Below are 19,262 nucleotides of genomic sequence, written 5' to 3' on the forward strand. Positions count from 1 at the left end.
CCAATGCCGCAATAAAATCATTATGCCACTGTTCATCATTTTGCGTAAATTGCCTATTTCCGGTCTAAGGGGGTGTTTTTCCAAGTGCCAACAACTTTCGGTCCAACTGCCGGATTTGTTTCAAAGGATAACACAAGATGTATCTTGCCATCACCTATCATCCCTCCAAGTTTCAACTCACTGCACTCATTGGAGGTCGAGAAACGACTTCCGGAAAAAGGGGTGAGTTTGCTTACTTAGGGCATAAAACCGGAAGTAAGGGTCCTAGGGGTCTAGGGTTCCAAAGTTAAACTTCCCACAACTAGGATTACAATATACTAAAAATTGAGCCCAAAACCCCCTCTAGTTTCTGAGTTCCGAGCCATTTACACTTCCGGGGACCGTTATCACTTGCCCCCCCCCCCCCCCCAAGGGTCTGAGGGGTCCCGCTTTTTGTATACCCGGGTCGAATCATCTCTAGTATCGCTCCTCTGAATTTCATAACATTTGTTTTCTTAGTTCCGATTTGGGGGAGGGGGTTCGCCAATTTTGTCAAATTTTGTTTTCTGGCATAGGAGGGACGATATCTTCGAAGATCAAACTATTTTGAACTGGACCCTTTGTTTGCTGTAATACTTAACTTAATGACGATTCAACCTTACGCTAAGGTTAAAACAGCATGTAATACAGTAGAATCACTAATTCTACAGTTAGAACACTGCAGATATTGGCTTTTTTCCAGTTTCCCACCCCCTCGTAAAATTCTCACGGCATTTTGAACGTAAAAATAATGTAAAATTTTTTTCACCTGTTCACGCTTAACGTTTCGATGCAATTTTGATATTAAAATAGTATTTTAAATAGAATTTTAAGGTAAGTAGAATTTCAGAAAAAATTTAAAGGAAGGGAACTGGAAAAGGGTCCTGGTGTCGCTTTTGTTGACTTCCAGCCAAATGAAAAAGAATGCTCGTACCAGGGCAAAGTCTTGAATGTTTTGGCTCTCCTTTAACCTCGATAAATTTTATTTACTTTTTGTATTTGTGTGTGTGTGTGTGTGTGTGTGTGTGTGTGTGTGTGTGTGTGGGGGGGAGGGGGTTGTTCAGGTGGCAATTTAATTTTGGGTTTAGAAATGGATTAGGCCGTACACACTCGCTTTGGAAAGTTTCCGCATAACTCACTTGATAAATGCAGAAATTCTTGCAAAATTTTGCACGACGCGGGAAACAAAAGTAAAGTGGAAAAAAAATCCATTTCAATGCGATTTCCTACTTATTATTAAATCCATTATAATGGATTCCAAATGTATTATAATTATTGTTTTGGCGAGAAAAAATGGATTTAAAACCATTTTTAGTCGAATTTTGTTGACTGAACACAACATGGGAATCGATTATATTTACAACATTTTAGACCACGAAAAACTATTATAATCGATTTTTTTTCACTTTTCTTAAGTGCGGGTACGCTATAATTTATGGTTTTTATAGTGTTACTGAGTTTATCACTAGTTGAAAATTGTTCTGCATATTCAGGGCCCAAAATAATATTTTTGACAAACACCCACTTTTTTTAAATCTTGGGCAAAGTATCGAATCCCCAATGAGTCAAAACTGCAAATTAGCCCTTTAGTATGTTAAGAAAATGAAGATGAGTTACAATGTTTATATCAAATAAAAATTAATTCCGATTTTAAAAATGTCAAAGACTGCATTAAGGGTGTCAAAAATGGTATAAATACCTCTTGATTCTTATGTGTTCTCAATAACAAAAAAATAAAAAGTGATGGCTTGAATTTTTTGTTTTCTAGACTAGCTATTTAGACTGGATATTTCAGGCTAAATGTTCGCTCTCTTTTTTCGGGATTTACTTTATTTGTTAAAAAAATTCCACTCTGATAAATCTCCACTTATAACTTTCCACTTTATTTTTTTCTGGGATTTACTTAATTTGTTACCAAAACTTTCCGAAATGTTATCGCTAGTTTTCCAGTTCAAACAGTTTTTATTGACTCAAAGTAATTATCAAAATGGGTCTTTTCCAGTTCCCCCTTTCAAAATATCGAGTTTTATATTTGTTTTAGGTGTTATTACCGCTTAATGCGTGATGTTACGCTGTAAAGTATGAAGAACAAATCTGTTCAGAATTGTCGATTTATTCACCACGCCAAATTTCATTGCCTTGTGACAACGTTAAATAGACTTTTCAAAATTGAATTTGAAAGGGGGGAACTGGAAAAGAGCCATCAAAATATCTAAAAACTCTAACAAACATTTTCAATTTCTTTCCGTTTTTTTTATCTGTACTATTTTTGCTTATGATTTTGAAAATTACCCAGAATATTCTCTGCAAATTGCACAGTGGCCGGTAAACTTTGTTAGATTCAATATTCGAACATTTTGATGTCAAATGAGCAAAAGTTCAATCATGGCTACAACAGTTCAATCGTAGAGATTGCACGCAATTCAATGAGAAATAAATTGAAAAATCTACGGAAAGTCAATTGTTTTATAGGTTCATTATAGGTAAACTATCATGTTCTATAGGTAAAGATTCAATTATCCAATCAATGAAAAGAGTAAAAGCATCAAAAGCACTAGTGTGTTTGAGCTGACTTTTTCATGATGGTACTTTTTAATCATGGCAAGCTTTATGTTTACAAGTATATCAGCGAGCACTTTTCTTAATTATAAAAATGCACAGCGAGTACTTATTTCTTCAATTTTACTCTTTAGCTTGATTTAGTTGGTTAATATTTTGAATATACTTGTCTATAAATTCAATTATGGGTTCTAATGGTTCCAAACAGAAAAAAGCGCAAGCGATAGGCGAGTTCAGCTCTTCCTATCAAAGGAACAGAGCCGAGCATGATCAAAACACTGAAACGCCACGAAACGAAGAGCCGAGACGAGAAAAACCCGAGCCCAAAAAGCTGAAACGAGAGGAGCCTAAAAAAGAGCAGCCAAAACGCGATCCAGAACTTATAGTAATGTCTAATACGAAGAAAGAGAGAAAGCACGTACGGGAAAAGCCGAAGATGGAGACGGTTCAAGCGGATCCGAGTGTCGATATTGATTTTACAAACACATCAAATGAAACTGTGTATGTTTTCATTACCGAAAAAGGTTTGTTGTTTCAATGTAGATTCAACCCAAATCGATTAATTATCACGTACGAAAAGTCAAATTTGAAAACGTTTGGTTTCTTTTTCAGCTGTTTTTTGAGCTATGTAGTTGTGTTTTGCTTTCTAGTTATACAGTGCTCAATTAAATTTTCCGGACAAAACAAATGAAACTTTAAAATTAAACTCGATTATCTCAATTTTGCTTTAAATTTAGACAAAAACTGATACGAAAAATTTTATGAAAAATTTAACACAAATATTATGATACAATAAACTTAACCCCAAAGACAACAATTTTGGCTATTTAATCGATCAAAAATTATGCCACAGTTATTCGTTCAATTGCTGACAAAGTTATATCATAGTGAGCCTCATATGTAGCCCAATAAAGTTTATGTGGGGTATAGTCTACAATTTGCTGATAATACAAACAAAAATATTTTAAGTAAAAAATGACACGAACGAAAATAAGCTTATGAATTTTATGATTATCAAAGGTAAAATAACTTATTCATACAGATTGTAAATAAGCTAATTATGCCATTTTAAAACTTTATTGGACTGAATACATGGGTAACCATTATTTTACGTTGTCAGCTTTAGTTGAGGCGTAATTCAAAAAAAAGTCCAAACAGATCGTTTTTTGAGGAAAAATTTTGGACCCGGTGTTTGCAAAATGAAAAGCACCAATTGAACTCAGCGAAATATAGGCAAACTCTACTCCCTCAGTTTTTTTGCTAAAACCTAACTCTATTACTATTGAGTTATAATTTTCAATTTTCATTTGTTTTGTCCGGTTAATTTAAATCGGCAGTGAAGTTTCTAACAAATTTAGACAATTTGGACATGGTATTAAGTTTTTTTTTTAAAATAATCTGTGCACCTTGCACAGTAACCAGCAATCTTAATTTTAACGTTAGGTCCAACTTTACAAAATGTTTGATTCCCCAGTGTTTTCTTCAGATTGTTTACAGTGAAGATTGTCTGCAATGAAGATTGAAGGGTTTCAATCCCAGTTTTCATTGGAGGCGTCCCTTCACTGCGAGTTTTAACTTCGGCCCGGCATTGTTCAGGTGGGTTTCCGTTCTCGGACGTGTTGCCATTATTAGGTAGTCATGCGATCTTTCTGATAACCAGCGGTGCTTCTTTTTTAAAAACAAAATCGACATAGTTTGTGAGCTACGAGTTTTCCTCATCTGGAGGGTCGTCTTCTTCTTCAAAAAGTTCGTCTCCTTGGGTTAATTCAACCAAGCGTCCTCCTCCGCGTGGCATCCGTTTCCCCGGGACGTTTCATCGTAATGGTCCACTTTCTTGCAACAATTTTATGGAGCCGGCCGTGATGGGCATTTCTTAAAGTGTTCAGCCGTGAATTTGGGTTGATCGCAGTCATAGCGTTTCTGATCCGGCGTCTTGTGTTCTCCGCGATTTTGGTAGTTGCCGTGTCCCCCTTGTAATCCTCGTCCCCTTAGTCCTCCTAATGATTCTAACTGGTTCAGATTTGATTTGAAGTGCCTCCGGACAAAACATCAAAAGCACTAGTTTGTCCGGATACTTTTGTCCGGAAATCCAATCAGAAACCCCTCAAACCACCTGTTTGATTGTTTGTCCGGATACTTTAATTCAGCACTGTATATAGCGCATTTTTTAACGCTGTATTAAGTCGAAAAACAGAAAGAAATTTAAAGGTTATTTCCCGCCACCTTTCACATGCTAAGGAGAAGAGAAGCGGATCCACGAACGCAAAGTTTGAACCTAATTCAGTAACAAGCCATCCCTCCACGCACATCTCCTTCCCTTGGCTACACACACACGCATATCCATACCCACCTTGAGCGCACACAACTTCATTTGCAAATGAATAACTTAATGTAACTAACCCTCTTGCTCTCAGATAAAGATGGGTGTTGTCTTACAACAACATAAAAGGCCAGCTTAATCAACCAGCCAAAAATCTGTCAAAACAATTACTATTGCCCGCAGGGGCCTAAAATTTTCGCGAGGGGGGGGGGAAGGATTTTCTCGGGGGTGTATCATTACGAGGCCAAACTGTGCATTCTCTGCATTGTAAGCGGAATCCGCAACAGGCCAAAATCAGATTTGTTGCGAAATCCGCAACATTGCTAATTTTCTTTGATCTTCTATGCTGTTTTGGATTCCACAAACAAAGACCTAAACAAACTTTTGCGGATTCCACTTACATTTGCGGATTCGACTTACATTTTGCGGATTTCACTTACATTTTGCGGAATCCACTTACAGTGGCGGAATCCAGAACAACTAGCTAGATTTGCTTGTTGCGGAATCCGCAACAAAATAAATGTGCCGACAAAATTTACGTTACAGGTATATGTATGCGGAATCCACTGAAATTTTGTTTGTGGAATTCACTTACATTTTGGAACATATTAAAAAACTTGTCTCTGGAATCCAGGAACATACAGACAACATTTAGGATTTTTACTTTAAAAAAAATTGAACATCACAAGCAACAGGGCCGAAGCAATACGAGTTGATACGCCAAAGCTGATGCGTTTTCGTCCCAAAAAGTTTTTCGAGCCATCAAATTTGTATAATTAAGTGTAAATGTTAAAAAACAAAATCTGCGTTAGTTGTTGCTATGACCTGAGTAAAAATCTACTCTCCAAAAAATGAAGCGGCAATAGCAAGCTAAGAAATATGATGACACACAAACTTGAGTTGAACGGTTCGACTTTTGATTTTAATTGGTTAGGTCCAAACTGTCTTCCACACTAGTAGCACTCTTTTTGATGTCCTGTACTTGCATTCTGTTGTACCCTTGTCGCCTTGTGTTTTATCCCTATAAAAGTTGCTATTTTGTAAAGACCAACTTCAAAAAATTATGCAAAACTCTTTCAAAAAAGTCTAAATTTTTAAGCTCGACTAAATTGATTTTCCAAGGTCTCACAAATCAGTTAAAGACTCTATTTTGGTCAATTTTTTTGCGTCGCAGGCGAAATTTTAAAAAACAGATCAAAAAGGTGTTTTTAGGCTCTTTTCGAACAGTTTTGACCACACCTACTCTCAGGTATTCGACACCCTAGTAAGGGGTTCAAATACCTGAGAAGAACGCGTCCGCCCTCTTCCCATCCCCCTAAATCCGCTACTGAAAGCTCGACAAAAAATCGATTCTATTGTTATTCTTGATGTGATTAAAATTATTTAGAGTGTAACTCTAACATCATAAAATAGACCGCTTGATCTTGAATAGTTTTTACTCTTAAAGGATTATCCCAGAACTTAACTGTGACAGCACGATTGAAATGGTGAAATAAATAACACGAAATTAATTTTTTGTTTGAAGCTAATGGTATTGTTTGGTAAGATCATTGAAATAGCTCCTTTCAAAAAAGAACTGACCAAATTCTGAAACGTTTCGCTTGTAACCCTTTATAGCCTCCTTCTGAAATCCGTTATTTTTAGTAGAAAATGATAACTCGAGTTATCTGCGGCATACATAGGTAGAAAAATGAGTTACAGTCATAAGTTTACGGTTTTACCTTAAATCTTGCCAGCTTTTGATAAAAACTTTAGCAATTTTCTATATTTTAGGCAGGGAAAAACAATGTGTGCTCGAACTTCAACCACTGAAAAGTGCCTCTGCTAAGTTACCGAAAGGTTCTGAGTTCCAAGCGAAAGATCTTTATGAAGATTTTTACTTTTCTTCTGTAGCAGACGACCCAAAGGTTTGCTTCATACCGAGTTCGCCAATCGACGACATGAACGAACAAACCAGCGTTCGGCTTTTCAACAAATCCGAGCACCAAGCCACTGTTAGAACAGTTCCGAATTCATCAATCAGCAGAAAACTGGGCGCGAGTGTCTTGAGTGAAATTAGTTTCATTTCTGAAAAATCGGATCTGTTCATTCAGCCGAAACAAGATTGTTTGATTCAGATATTGGCCGATAGAGATGAAACTGTTTTTGAATTAATGTCGGCAAACAAAGCACAGCACTTCGAAATAAACGAAGATTTCACAGATATGATTGCACTTGAACCGCCCAACGAAGTATACAGCGAAGCTTCTTTTTTGGGATTTCTGCTAATGCTGCCTGAAAGTTTACTGAACAAAAATCGAAACAAGGATCTGTTCGATGCATTCCGCACTGACTTCGACGAGATGATCCGACTTCTGCCAAGTGAGGTTGTCGGCTTAATGAGACGGGTGGCTCTGTATGTGAACAAAGACAGCTCCGATTGTGTGACTGGGCTTTGTTTTCACAGGGACAGAAATTGGTTAGGTCAGTGAAACTTATGAGAGAAGATGTCTTGAAAATAGGAATTTCGGAGCGGAAATTTCTGCTAGGATTGCCATTTGGTGTTTTTTTTAAGTTCTACCGAAACACCAGAACTCTGGAATTTGTTTCTGCGACTCGGGAAATTTTTTATAGGTTTTTAATAGCTCTGAGCACTGTTCAGTCGTTTTGATAAAAAGAATGTTTTTTTTTGACGCACGCTCCTACCTTAAAATGGCATACATTGGCGAATTTAAGAAATATTTTGCGAATCAGAATTGAAGGGGAGCAGCTTGTTTATCGGGCTCAAAATTAGTGGATATTCATGTCAATGATAAGTTATGACAAGTATCAATGTAACAACCTCTCGAAGGAAGAAGATTCGGCAAATGTTGAAAACTAAAACACGTTCAGACATAATCTGAACAAGGTAACACTGTTCGAATATCAGGGCTAAGCTCTGAATGTTCCGACTGTCCCTTAGCTAGTCTTGGAAAATTTTTCTTTGATAAAATTTTGATGATTTACAAATTATGGACGGCCAATAACAAATACTAAGTGCTGAAATTTGAGTGGAACTATCATTTCCACATAGTTTGCCTCAATTCATTTTAAAACATTTATGAGTTTGAGCTTATTCGCCTGATTAATTCGCGCATTGAAAATTTTAACTACTAATCAAGCGCTTCCAATTGCATTTAGGCTAACCGCGCTAGAGTTCCATGGATAAAAATTGATTACATTTATCGAGTTTTTTTTGTCTTTGTCTGAAAATTGAAAAACAATCGATTATAATTAACTAAAATGGGTCATATTACTGCTAACCTTAAAAGGATCAAAATTCAACGCAAATCATTTCTATAGTGTTTTTTTTTTCACTTTTAAAGACAAAAAAAAAACACAATTATGATCGAATTCTTGAAACTTAAATGAGTGGCGATTTTCAACACTCCCCAAGTCGTTTGTACTTTTCAAAACAGAAATGTCGACTGTTTATAAATTTCAACTTTTTTATCTGCTGAATTTTGTTTTATAATTTTTGATGCTTTCAACCATTTGCTCAATTAATTTAGAAAAATTGGAGATGGATAACTTTTGTACGTAATAATTATTGTATTCAAAAATGGCAATTTCCAAATTCTTGTATTCTTTCTCAAATCCTGGTTTTTGTATTCACAAGGGCGATAAATTTGTATGTATGCATGAATGGATAATTTATGTATGTATTTTATGTTCTTATTTTAGTTTAATTATAAATACTATATTTGACAGGAGTTTCGGTCCAACAACGAAGTATCGGGCCGAAAAAAGATCCAGAAATGGTCTTTTGATATAATTTTAGAAGAAAATGACCAAAAAAAACTCTTGAAATAAGCTATGGTTGTTCCAGACACAAAATTGAACATTGAGAGGGTTATGTGGTAAAAGGAATAAGAGGCAATTATTTGGGGAGGGGGTAGGGATGGAATCATTTTGCAATTTGACAAAAATCAGGTTTCGAAATCGAAAAAGCTGCTAACTTGCTTTGTAAAAAATTTCCGTTTGACATTCTAAGGGCTAACTAAATTGCTCTAATTTCAAGATATTAGTGTTCTTTATTTTTTCTGTGTGAAAGTTTTCAGAAAAAGTTACTTAATTCGATGGACTGGTCAGTGCAGGGCGTTTGGGGGTTGAGTTTTCTTGCCTGGCGAGGTGGAAGAGTCTGACTCATATCGTTTCTCCGATGGATTTTCATACTTGTTTCAATCAGTGAGTCCTAATATCCCTACCCCACTCTATCACCTACTGCTCAACCTCTCGCTCTGGTGTCTGACTAAATTGTTTTGCCTTAATCCAAGCAACGTTTTCGATTGTTATCAACAACTTTTTTGCGAAGGCTATTCGGTTTCGGTTGTAGTGTTTCTCCGAGAGAGAACTGTTGATTGACGTTTGTTTCTGTTTTTATAGAGCATCAATTATTGATGATTGGGAGATTCAGTAGCCATAACGAGAAATTTTGATTGTTTTATGTGGCTCACTGACCAACCAAACCATTGGATCGATGGTCGCCAACTGTACAAAAAACGACTTTGTTGTTCGTAGAAATCAAATTTGTTTAAAATCATGGTATTGTTTCTTAAGATTCCGTGTAAATGATGGTAATTTTAACGAAAATGAATAAAGGGTTTTGCAGCAGCGTTTGAAGTAACTTTCGCCGAATATAATTCTGTCACCCGAGGAAAAATGACTGTTTAGTTACCCCAATTAAAATACGACGAACCGGCAAATCTAGATCAATGAATTCATTAGCTTCTGTTAAACTAGAAAATGGTTATGAAATTTGTTAAAATTAGCTAATACATTAAAATCATAAAATTGCAACTTCGGAAAGTTCCGAATTGTGGCCAGTCAGATCGTTGCTTATTGTAGTGATATTAATGGTGTCTGAAATTTCGGAATTTATTTTTCTTATTTTTTCTACTGTTGCAATCAGATAATCTTTGTCGAAATACGAATGTGGGTGGGTTTTATAATTGGATTTCTAGAAAATAGTTCGGTACAGTCCAAATTGTTTTGCGCTACTTGTTCAACTGTGAAAAAGAACAAGTAACCTGTCCACGCAGCGTGTTAACCTAGTTTGATAAGTTTTACCAACCCGAATACTGGAATGTGCTGATAATAGGACTATGTGGTTGGTTTATACTTCAAAGTGCGATCCGTGAAGATTTTTTTAATAGTGTTAAACTGCCTAAACTACTCCCAAGAGTTCAAGCTGGTTAAATGAGTTTTTCGCTGAATGAGTATCAAGATTTCTACGTTCAAAAGCGACGGTTTTCCGATCACTCCCGTGGAATTGTTCTAGCTATGCACCTCAGCTGCTATGCGGGGCCTCGATTTTTACTCTTGTCAAAGTGTGTGTGTCCTTGCGTTACTTTGGCGAATTTCTTTTAATAATCTCGAGTGCACATGAATGTGCCTTGCTACACGTAAAAATTGACTTTCTGTCTAACAGAGGTCGTAAGGATTTTCCTAGTTAAAAAGAGTGTAAAAAACTGGTTTATTGATACAAAGTGAAAAAATTCCTGAGTAAAAAAAATTAAACCCAGCCATTCAATTTTTTGAAATTGACATATTGGCCACTTGACTACAAAAATGTGATTATCGAAAATGGATAAAAGAATGTTAACTATGTTTTTGTGTTCAATAAGGGATCGTTTGGATCCAAATAAATGTTTCTCTAGGTAACATGCGCTGAAGGAAGTTGAGACAAAAGCTAATTCCACGACTCGTTGAACGTCATTCGGCATACCATCAATTCCGTAATATCTGGTTGAAATGTATATGTTTCGGTAGCTATATGGCTAAACGGATATCTCAATTTCAAATTTGTAAACCAAACTTCTCCTTCGAAGATTTCTGCGATTTTAGCTGCCACGTTGTCCAGCAACTCATGTATATTTGGCTCTTTCCATTTTTGACTGGAACGTTTTTAGGGTTTATAAGGTAGTAATTGATTGGTTTTTGATTTTCTTGATTTTTTGAAGAAGTTTTTGTATTTTCGCAGTAGATAATTTACAATTTCGATAGTTTTTAAGTAAAGAATTGGTTATTTCTTTGAATGTGAAGGATTCAAAGTATGGAAATGCCCTCTGGGTCAACTCTATGCCTTCTTTCTGAAGGATATCATTCTTAAAGATGTTGCGCTGAAAGCTTCCGATATGAGAAATGGCGTACGTTGGATCTGATTGGTATTTCTACTTTTTCTGATTGTTTTGATAGCAATGTCTGTAAATCTGCGGTAAAGGTCCTTAAACTTTTCGCTTGCGCAAAAATTCTTGAGGTAGGGGTTTGCAATTTTCAGTGCGTGAATTGTATTTTAATTAAAAAGCTAGCTTGGCAAATCGGTTGGACATTAATATTCATATGTAAGTGACTATCATTTCCTGAGCCGATATTTACAAGTTCTTCAGTTCGAAATGATGGTCGTTGTCACATTTAAAACTGAATGGTCATGGTTATTGCTCAGGCTAGCATCTGTCTAGCAAATATGCTTAGGATTATATACAGATTACTGAATTGGAGCATGTAAAAGATCAACAAAAGAATAAAAGATATCGACAAAAATGATTTTCTCTTCTTGACTTACAATTCTTTGTAATAAGAAAGTACAGAGTGCGTCGTTGGCTGGAAAATTTGCTAGGTAGTCTTTGAAAAATTACCAACATATTTCATGCATGAGTTTTCTCCTGCGATATAGAAGATTTTTAGGTAAGAGTCTCGAACTTTCAATTCGTTAATTACATTTCTCTTTAAAAAGCCAATGAGACAAGCTGACTCGACTTGAGTATTCAGAGCGTTGTTCAGACTTTGTCAAGAAGTTCATTTAAACGACAAAATCCTTCAGTTTTTCTAGAGGATTTCATACAGATTGCTGAATTACAGAATAGACACTGCTAACCACAGAACGAGACTTATCGACAATTTTAATATTTTTCAAATTTTTCTTGTTCGATGTTAAGGGTAGGTTCCCTTTTTACATTAATAATCTGATGGAAATTTTTTTAGCAGACTCTGTTTTATTTGTCATTTTGAGAAGATTGGGTTTTCCATTCTCGTCTACTATGGCCAGGTTGAGTGCAACCAGTGGTGCGAGTGTCTCGGTTAACAACTTTCTCTGGATATCATAAATCGTCATGCATGTTCTAAATTAAAATATCACGTATCCATTCTTCTTCCCCACTGGCGATATCACACTTCAATGCAATTTCAGTAAGGGCTCCCCAGAAATGTTCAAGGTTTTTCCCATCACGTTGTCTCCCTTTCAGCAACTTGTGTCGTTCGAAAGTGATGTTTGGTTTTCTGAAGAAGACTAAACTCAAATAATCCCAAAACCTTTTGGCCATCGATGCCAACTAGAGCATGTCTCTTCAATCTACCCACGGGATAGGTACTCCCCTCATGCCAGATTAGTTAATTCTCTGAGCCATATTAAAGATTAAAAGTATACTCCGAAAAAGTTCAACTAAACTGAACTAAGATAAGAATAATATTATGAAAAAAAATATTAAAGTTGTTCAACAAAACATAAACAATGATTATTGACAGATTCACACCGGTGGTTATCTTAAGTTATCTATGCCCCGATTTTCGTAGAAAACAAAATATTTATGCTTGAACTGGTTTTTTCTACAGTCAATTTTTGGTTTTTAATCCAACAAGTTCGAAGGAATTGTTTTATACCATACGACAGGTATTGTTAATCGGAGTTGATAAAAAATTGCACCTGTGATCGTTCGTTTGTTTTCTAAAATTGTCGGGTTTGAAAATGGCGAACTTGGCCATTTCGGATAAACAACGCCCAAAATATTGCGTTCTATATCACGCGTAAGCGGAGGATTAATGTGCTCCAAAGTAAGTTGAAGCAAACTGGTGGTCTTATAGCAAACATTTTTGTTTCAATTATTTCGTCAATTTTTCAAACAAAAAACAATATTTTAATTGGCCTTCAAGCGCAATCAGAACCGTTATGGCTCTGCCCTTATATAAGAGCACTCCATTTAACAATTATGACTTGTTTTTGGTTCCTTGAATTATTGTTTCAGTTTTTTCTTCAAATCGTAATAGATTTATCAAGTTTGTCTGATCGATGAAATAAAAGAGAAGCCAAATCGTAATAGATTCATCAAGTTTGTCTGATCGATGAAATAAAAGAGAAGCCAAAGAGCGAGGGTACTGCTTGAGCGAGGGTGGGGGGGGGGGAGCGAGGGTGAGGGGGGACGAGGGAATAATAAGGAAAATGGGCTCTTTTTCCTTTTCCCCCACCTGCAAATTTTTACATGTAAATTTGTTGACCACATTGTCCGATTGCTATGAAAATTTACATACAGACTAATAAGGCCACGACAAACATATTTGGTTTTCATACTCAACCTCGTAAAACCACTCGTTACACTTATATATTGAAGCTCGTGTGAGGTGGGGGGGGGAAGGAAAAAGAGCCGGAAAATGTATTAAATAAATAAATTGTTTTGTTTAAAACAATATGTTTTGTTGGGTAGCGAAGTTTGGGTTTCATCAAGAAGTCAGTAGTCATAGATTTGTATTACCGTGGGAGGAATGTGGGTGCGCTCCTGGGCTGAAGATTTTCCCTTGTTCAATCTTCAATTGCTAATAAGAGATCGCGCGTTGATGTTTTTTCACTTCAGAGTTTGGGATTATTAAACGAGCTAATTGTTCCGACTTTCGAAGAAATGAGTAATATCTATGATTGGTGTGGTTTTCTTATTCAGTCAAATTTTGACTTGTTAACAGAAGTTTTTTGACGGATGCAAAGTTACGGGCGTTTGAAAATTGCTAATTTGGCCAATTTGGAATAATTAAATTGCGCTATATTGCCTGTTTATAACGCGCGTAAGAAACGAACAAGACTGCTCGTATATCAGGACAAAGCCCTGAATTTTCTGACTGTCCATTGATTTATATAGAATAATTCAATTCAATTTGGAACGATTTTGTTATGCGGAATAATTCGCCACGCATAAAGAATTCGCATTACGCTCTCAGCGTTATGAATAAACTCTTCAAAACGCGTATAATTTAGTCCAGAACATGGCAAAATTGGCAATTTTCAAACCCCCAGAACTTTACAAAAAATTATCGGAGGTAAAATATCTTTTTTCATTTGAACTCAGGAAGTCAATATCTTCAATGGGGTATAAAAAAATTACGTTGAAAAATATTATTTCGATCGGTGAAAATTGACTGAACAAAAAAAACCACACCGAGCGTCAATATTTTGTCTTCTTCGAAAGTCGCAATAATTAATGCGTTCCGAATTAGACTAGGCCAGCAATTTTATTCTACTATCACAATGTGAGACGCTAAACACACCCTTAGTATTTTACATAGCGTATGGGGGATAAAATGAAGAAAACATCCTTTTTTCGTTTTTTTTTTGTCAGTTATTAAACTAAAAAAAAAATTCAACGTTCCGAGTAAGTGCAATCGAAACATTCAGTGCTTTGCCCTTATAATTGAGCGGTCTTGTATTGTAATTTATCCGAAAAAAAAACGTAATGTTTATGCTTGGCTGTTTTTTTTTCAGTCTGTTTTGGGCAATCAAAACAATTATTTTCAACAATTTTTTTTATACCTCAATAAATGTGAAAATCAAAAATGAAAAGACATTTTACCTCCGATCGTTTTTTCAAACTTAAGGGAATTTGAGAATTGACAATTTGGCTATCCTCTGGACTAATTTATGTGGGCTTTGAAGAATTTTTTCATAACGCTGAAAATGTAACACGATTTATTTTGCTTGGCGAATTAACCCGGACTACGAAATTGTTTCAAAATGAATTGAGGCTAGCTAATCCGTCGTCTTAAATTGGAGCACTCAAATGTACAATTGATTTTTGATATTGCTCAATTTTTATGGTTTTTCAAAAAATTTTCCCAAAAATTTTTCAATATGGGTTAAGAGGCAGTCAGAATTTTCAGGGCTATGCCCTGATATACGAGCAGTCTTGTCAGAACTGAAAGATTGTTTTGAACTGAAATTTTTTGAGATAAATGATCCGATTTGTCAGCAAGCTATGGCAATATTATATTATGTCTCCTAACTATATCATATATGCAATGGGAAATTTAGATTAATTGCTCTAGTAGCTACCTTGAAAAAAAGATGCTTTATCAAAAGAAAAATGAAAAAAACATATGCCTCACCCATATACCTTGAAATGAAGCTAGAAACTTTCAGCACCGTTTGGGAATAACCAATCCCTAGATAACACCAGAAAGATCATTCAGCCCTAAACAGTGAAAGTTGGGATCAACCGTACAATCCCCCCTCCCCTAAGTGACCTACCGTAGAATGCCCTCCCCAAGCATGCATTAACCCTGAAAAATAATTCAGAATCAATTATTCCTTTCATACAAACGTGCAATTAAAATTGGTTTTTATATTTTTTTAATATTCTGGATTGCCTTTATATACTGTTAATTGGGGGCACTTAGCATAGTGGTAAGGCGTTCACTTTAGAATCGTCAGATCGTGTAATCGATCCCATGCCATGGCAATGATAGTGTGTGAGGACGAGCTCTCACTTGACCTCTAGCTTCAGGTCTACCACAACCTGACCAAATTTGGCTGCAAAAGTGGTACCACGTGAAAATTCTAGACGAACAAAAACGGCCTTGAGTCGCAAAAAAGAGCTTCGCTCAACAAAATAACACAGTCTGGAATGTGGGGAGATAATAGAAATGGACTATCCTCGACAGGACTGATAAGGCCTACTGATAGCTCCTCTGCGATTCGCAGGAACTACAATTATTATTATTATTATTAATTACACAAATTAATGTTTTAATTCAATCTTTTGAACGACTTTTGAACGAATCTAGGCTATACTCAAAACAAGTTTATGAAAAAATCATTACTTCTCCCTTCTAAATCGGGTTAGGGGGGATTATACGGTTGATGCAAAGGTTGCATTTGTTTTTGCACTAATTTAGATGAAAATCGAAGTTTTAAAACGTTTTTCTGCACACCGTGAATTTTTTGCGTATTTTTTTTATTGCAGCACGAATGAGGACTTACAGAATTTATTCGTAACTATCATTAGAACCTATACGGTTGGTTTTGCATGGAAAAAATTTACCCATTAACAAAATGACTCAGTGATTTGTTTCCAGGCCTGAACAATGAACCTTTTGAGAAATACGGAGCAGTGGAGATCAGAAATGTGGACCAGTACCTGCAGATTCGGTCTGGCAACTCGCCAGCTTGTCTGCTCCATGAATATGCTCATGCCTACTACTTCTTCACACTCGAATTGAACCAGGCATGTATCTTCAAAATCAAAATATAAAAACAAATCAGTTTTCAAGGATTTTTTTTCCATAGCGATTTATTCGAATTCTTCCTGATTTTTTATAGTAGCTAGAGCTTCAATCTTAGGTTTTCACATGAAGAACTATTCGGTTTAGAAAATTGTCGTAATGATTTGGATGTACTTGGCTAGATTTTCTGGTTTGTCGACACACAGAGACTGATTTTGAGTGTTCATGTCCCCTTCAGGCTCTGATCCAGTACACTTACGAGAATACTCTGGAGAAGGGACAGTACATGAGTCTGGCAAACAAGAGACCCCATTACGCCATGACAGGTGAACTCATATGGAATTATTTTTGATTGTTCCACCTTTCGAAAAAGAGCAACCCATTATACATGTCCGGAAAGTCGCAACATGTCCCGAATGTCGGCAACATGCGACAGGAACTGAGTACCACCTAAAAATAAGGAAAAGTTAAGCTGAAGTGTCCAAAAATCTTCCCGTGACATTTTTGCACAGTTATGGGCGCTTTCAGTTCTACAGATGTGCCAACTATGAATAAATCATGGCAAGGGCAGCAGTATTTCCAGTTTCATAGCAAATTGAACAGACACAGTCTAAAGAGTTTTTGGGGCAAGCTATATCGTTTTGAGTTTTAAATCCGAGATGGGGATCATTTCAGAAAACAAATAGAAGACATTGAATTTTTAATTTTAAAAAAATTGAGTTTTTTCATGTCTACAAAAACACGTAGGTAACTTCAAATTTTTATTTTAAAAACCGTGATTGCTACGACAGCCTATAAAGTCCAAGGAACAATTCATTTTTTTGAGTAATTTACAAATTGTCAAAAATTCAGGCATAATAATCGTTTTATAATAAATTCAGGCATAACAATCTTTTTTATCAGTTACACTGTGTAAATAACAAAAAGATACAAAACTGCTCGTATCAGGGCGAAACCCTGAATGTTCCGACTGCCTTTTAAGGTTTATGGAGCAGTAATAACATTAAAAAATTCAATGAAATAAAACAAAAGAAATTTTTTTTCTAAAATCTGCAATTTTTTTTATGAAAATCATCCCCCCACACGCCATATAAAGTACAAAAGGATAGATTTAGCTCCTTGTAACAAATCAATTATGGCAAATAAGCTTCTTTTAACCAATTTGGAACGATTTCTAAGACGGATTAACTCTCCTCTCCGCTTACGCGTTAATAGCGCGAAATATATCGCGCGTTAACTGTCCCAAATTGGCCAAAATGGCAATCTTTAAACCCCCGTAACTTTACGAAAAATGATCACAGGTGAAATATCTTTTCAAATTCGAGCTCAGGACAACAATACCTTTCGAATGATATTAAAAAATTTTGCTAAAAAGGGCTAGTTAAAAAGTCAAAATTTGGCTGAAGAAAAAAAACCCACCCCGAGCACAAATATTCCGTTACTTTCGTATCGAAAGTCGGAACAATAATTAGCGACTAGCACTGTAATAATAGTTGAAAATAGTTTCTATCAAACTAAAATTCTACGCCCGATTAAATTGCCTGAATTGAACGAAAAAAATCACACCCTAATTTTACCAAATGAATCAAACTGGCAAATTTCAAGCAACAACAACTCTACAAAAATTGTTCACAAGTGATATCTTTTGTTTTAATGTTTTTTTAAAAAATTTTGAGCTCAAGGCGTCCATAGCCTCCCAAAAGCGCCAAAAACTTCATCCTTTTTTCAAAAGTCGGAACACAAAGGAGTTTTATTGGCTAGAATTTTTGTAAGATTATGTCTATCAAATTAAAGCATTGGATATTGCGACTGTTCGTTAAACTTTCTCCTTTTTAACGATCAAATGGAAGAGGTTAAAAAAATTGATGCGGTTATTCAGGAATAAGAAAACTGCTCGTATCTGGGCAAAGATCTGTTGATACGACTGCCTTTCAAGGTTTATGGAGCAGTAATAACATAAAAAAATTTAACAGCATTTGAAAAAATGATTTATTTTTCTATTATTTGAGATTTGTTGTGAAAACCATCTCCCCAGACGCCATAGAAAATACTATTAACAATTCAATTATGGCAAATAAGCTTCCTCGTCCAATTTGGATTGATTTTTAAGACGGATTAAGTTTCCGCTGGCGCCTTAATAGCGCGAAATATATGACGCGTTAATTGTCCAAAATTGGCCAAATTGGCAATCTTTAAACCCGCATAACTTTACAAAAAATGATCACAGGTGAATTATCTTTTCAAATTTAAAAACTTAAGCTCAAGGTAACAATGCGTTTTGATTGATATTAAAAAGTTATGGTCGAAATGGCTATTTGAAAAGTGGAAATTTGTCAGAAGAAAAGAAAACAAATATTCCGTTACTTTCGTTACGAAAGAGGAAACAACAAGACTGCTCTTAGCAAGGTAAATGCTTTAATGTTCTGACTGCAGCTTAAGGTCCAAAGAATGAGTCATCTCCTCTCACCTCACAAAAAGATCATTTTTATACGCTAACGAGTAGTTTAACCTGTTAATACATCAAACGAAAAGTGTTTTTCACGGCCTACTTGGTCCATTTTAATAAGAACCGGACATCGTGAATTACTAAATGATTCAAGGCTGCCCGTATTAGGATGAAGTCGTGATACTTCTTAACGTCCCATAACGTGAAGACGGATCTAGGATTTTCTGGATGGGGGGGGGGCGGATTTTCAAACGTTTTCAAAAATTTTGTCGACCTTTTCTTTAGGCCGTCCAAATTTTTTTTCGAGCTCTCCCACTGCACTTATAAGACCGTGTTTTGGTCCAATTTTCTGCGCTGCAGGCAAATTTTTCAAAAAAACAGGCCAAAAGGGGTTCGAACCACTGAGGAGAGGGAGTGCGTCCCCTTAAACCTTCACCCCCCCCCCCCCTAAATCCGCCCCTGCATGACAGGAAAAAGTTAAAGAAAACTGAAAAAACTGCATGAAATAAAACTGCAAAAATGGCCAAAGTAAATACTTTACATCCCGGTAGTTTCAATTGATGCCTGTAAAAATATCTATTTCATTTTAAGCTCAGGTTGCATTAGCAAATACTTTTTCACGGCATCCCTCTTAAAACTGTT

At 35.9% G+C, this 19,262-nt stretch overlaps 1 protein-coding gene across 1 annotated transcript; it reads left to right on the plus strand.

The window, feature by feature from the left end:
- Positions 1-2,349: 2,349 nt before the first annotated feature.
- Positions 2,350-16,500, plus strand: LOC134856436 (uncharacterized; the record flags this gene model as incomplete). The annotated part of the gene is made up of 4 exons (XM_063872717.1): positions 2,350-3,101; positions 6,671-7,360; positions 16,028-16,176; positions 16,413-16,500. Coding segments are annotated over exons 1-4 (1,267 nt in total), but the record flags the coding sequence as incomplete, so codon positions are not given.
- Positions 16,501-19,262: the final 2,762 nt, after the last annotated feature.

The sequence above is a fragment of the Symsagittifera roscoffensis genome, unplaced genomic scaffold, assembly GCF_963678635.1.
Source record: "Symsagittifera roscoffensis unplaced genomic scaffold, txSymRosc1.1 SCAFFOLD_312, whole genome shotgun sequence".
Taxonomy (NCBI): domain Eukaryota; kingdom Metazoa; phylum Xenacoelomorpha; order Acoela; family Convolutidae; genus Symsagittifera; species Symsagittifera roscoffensis.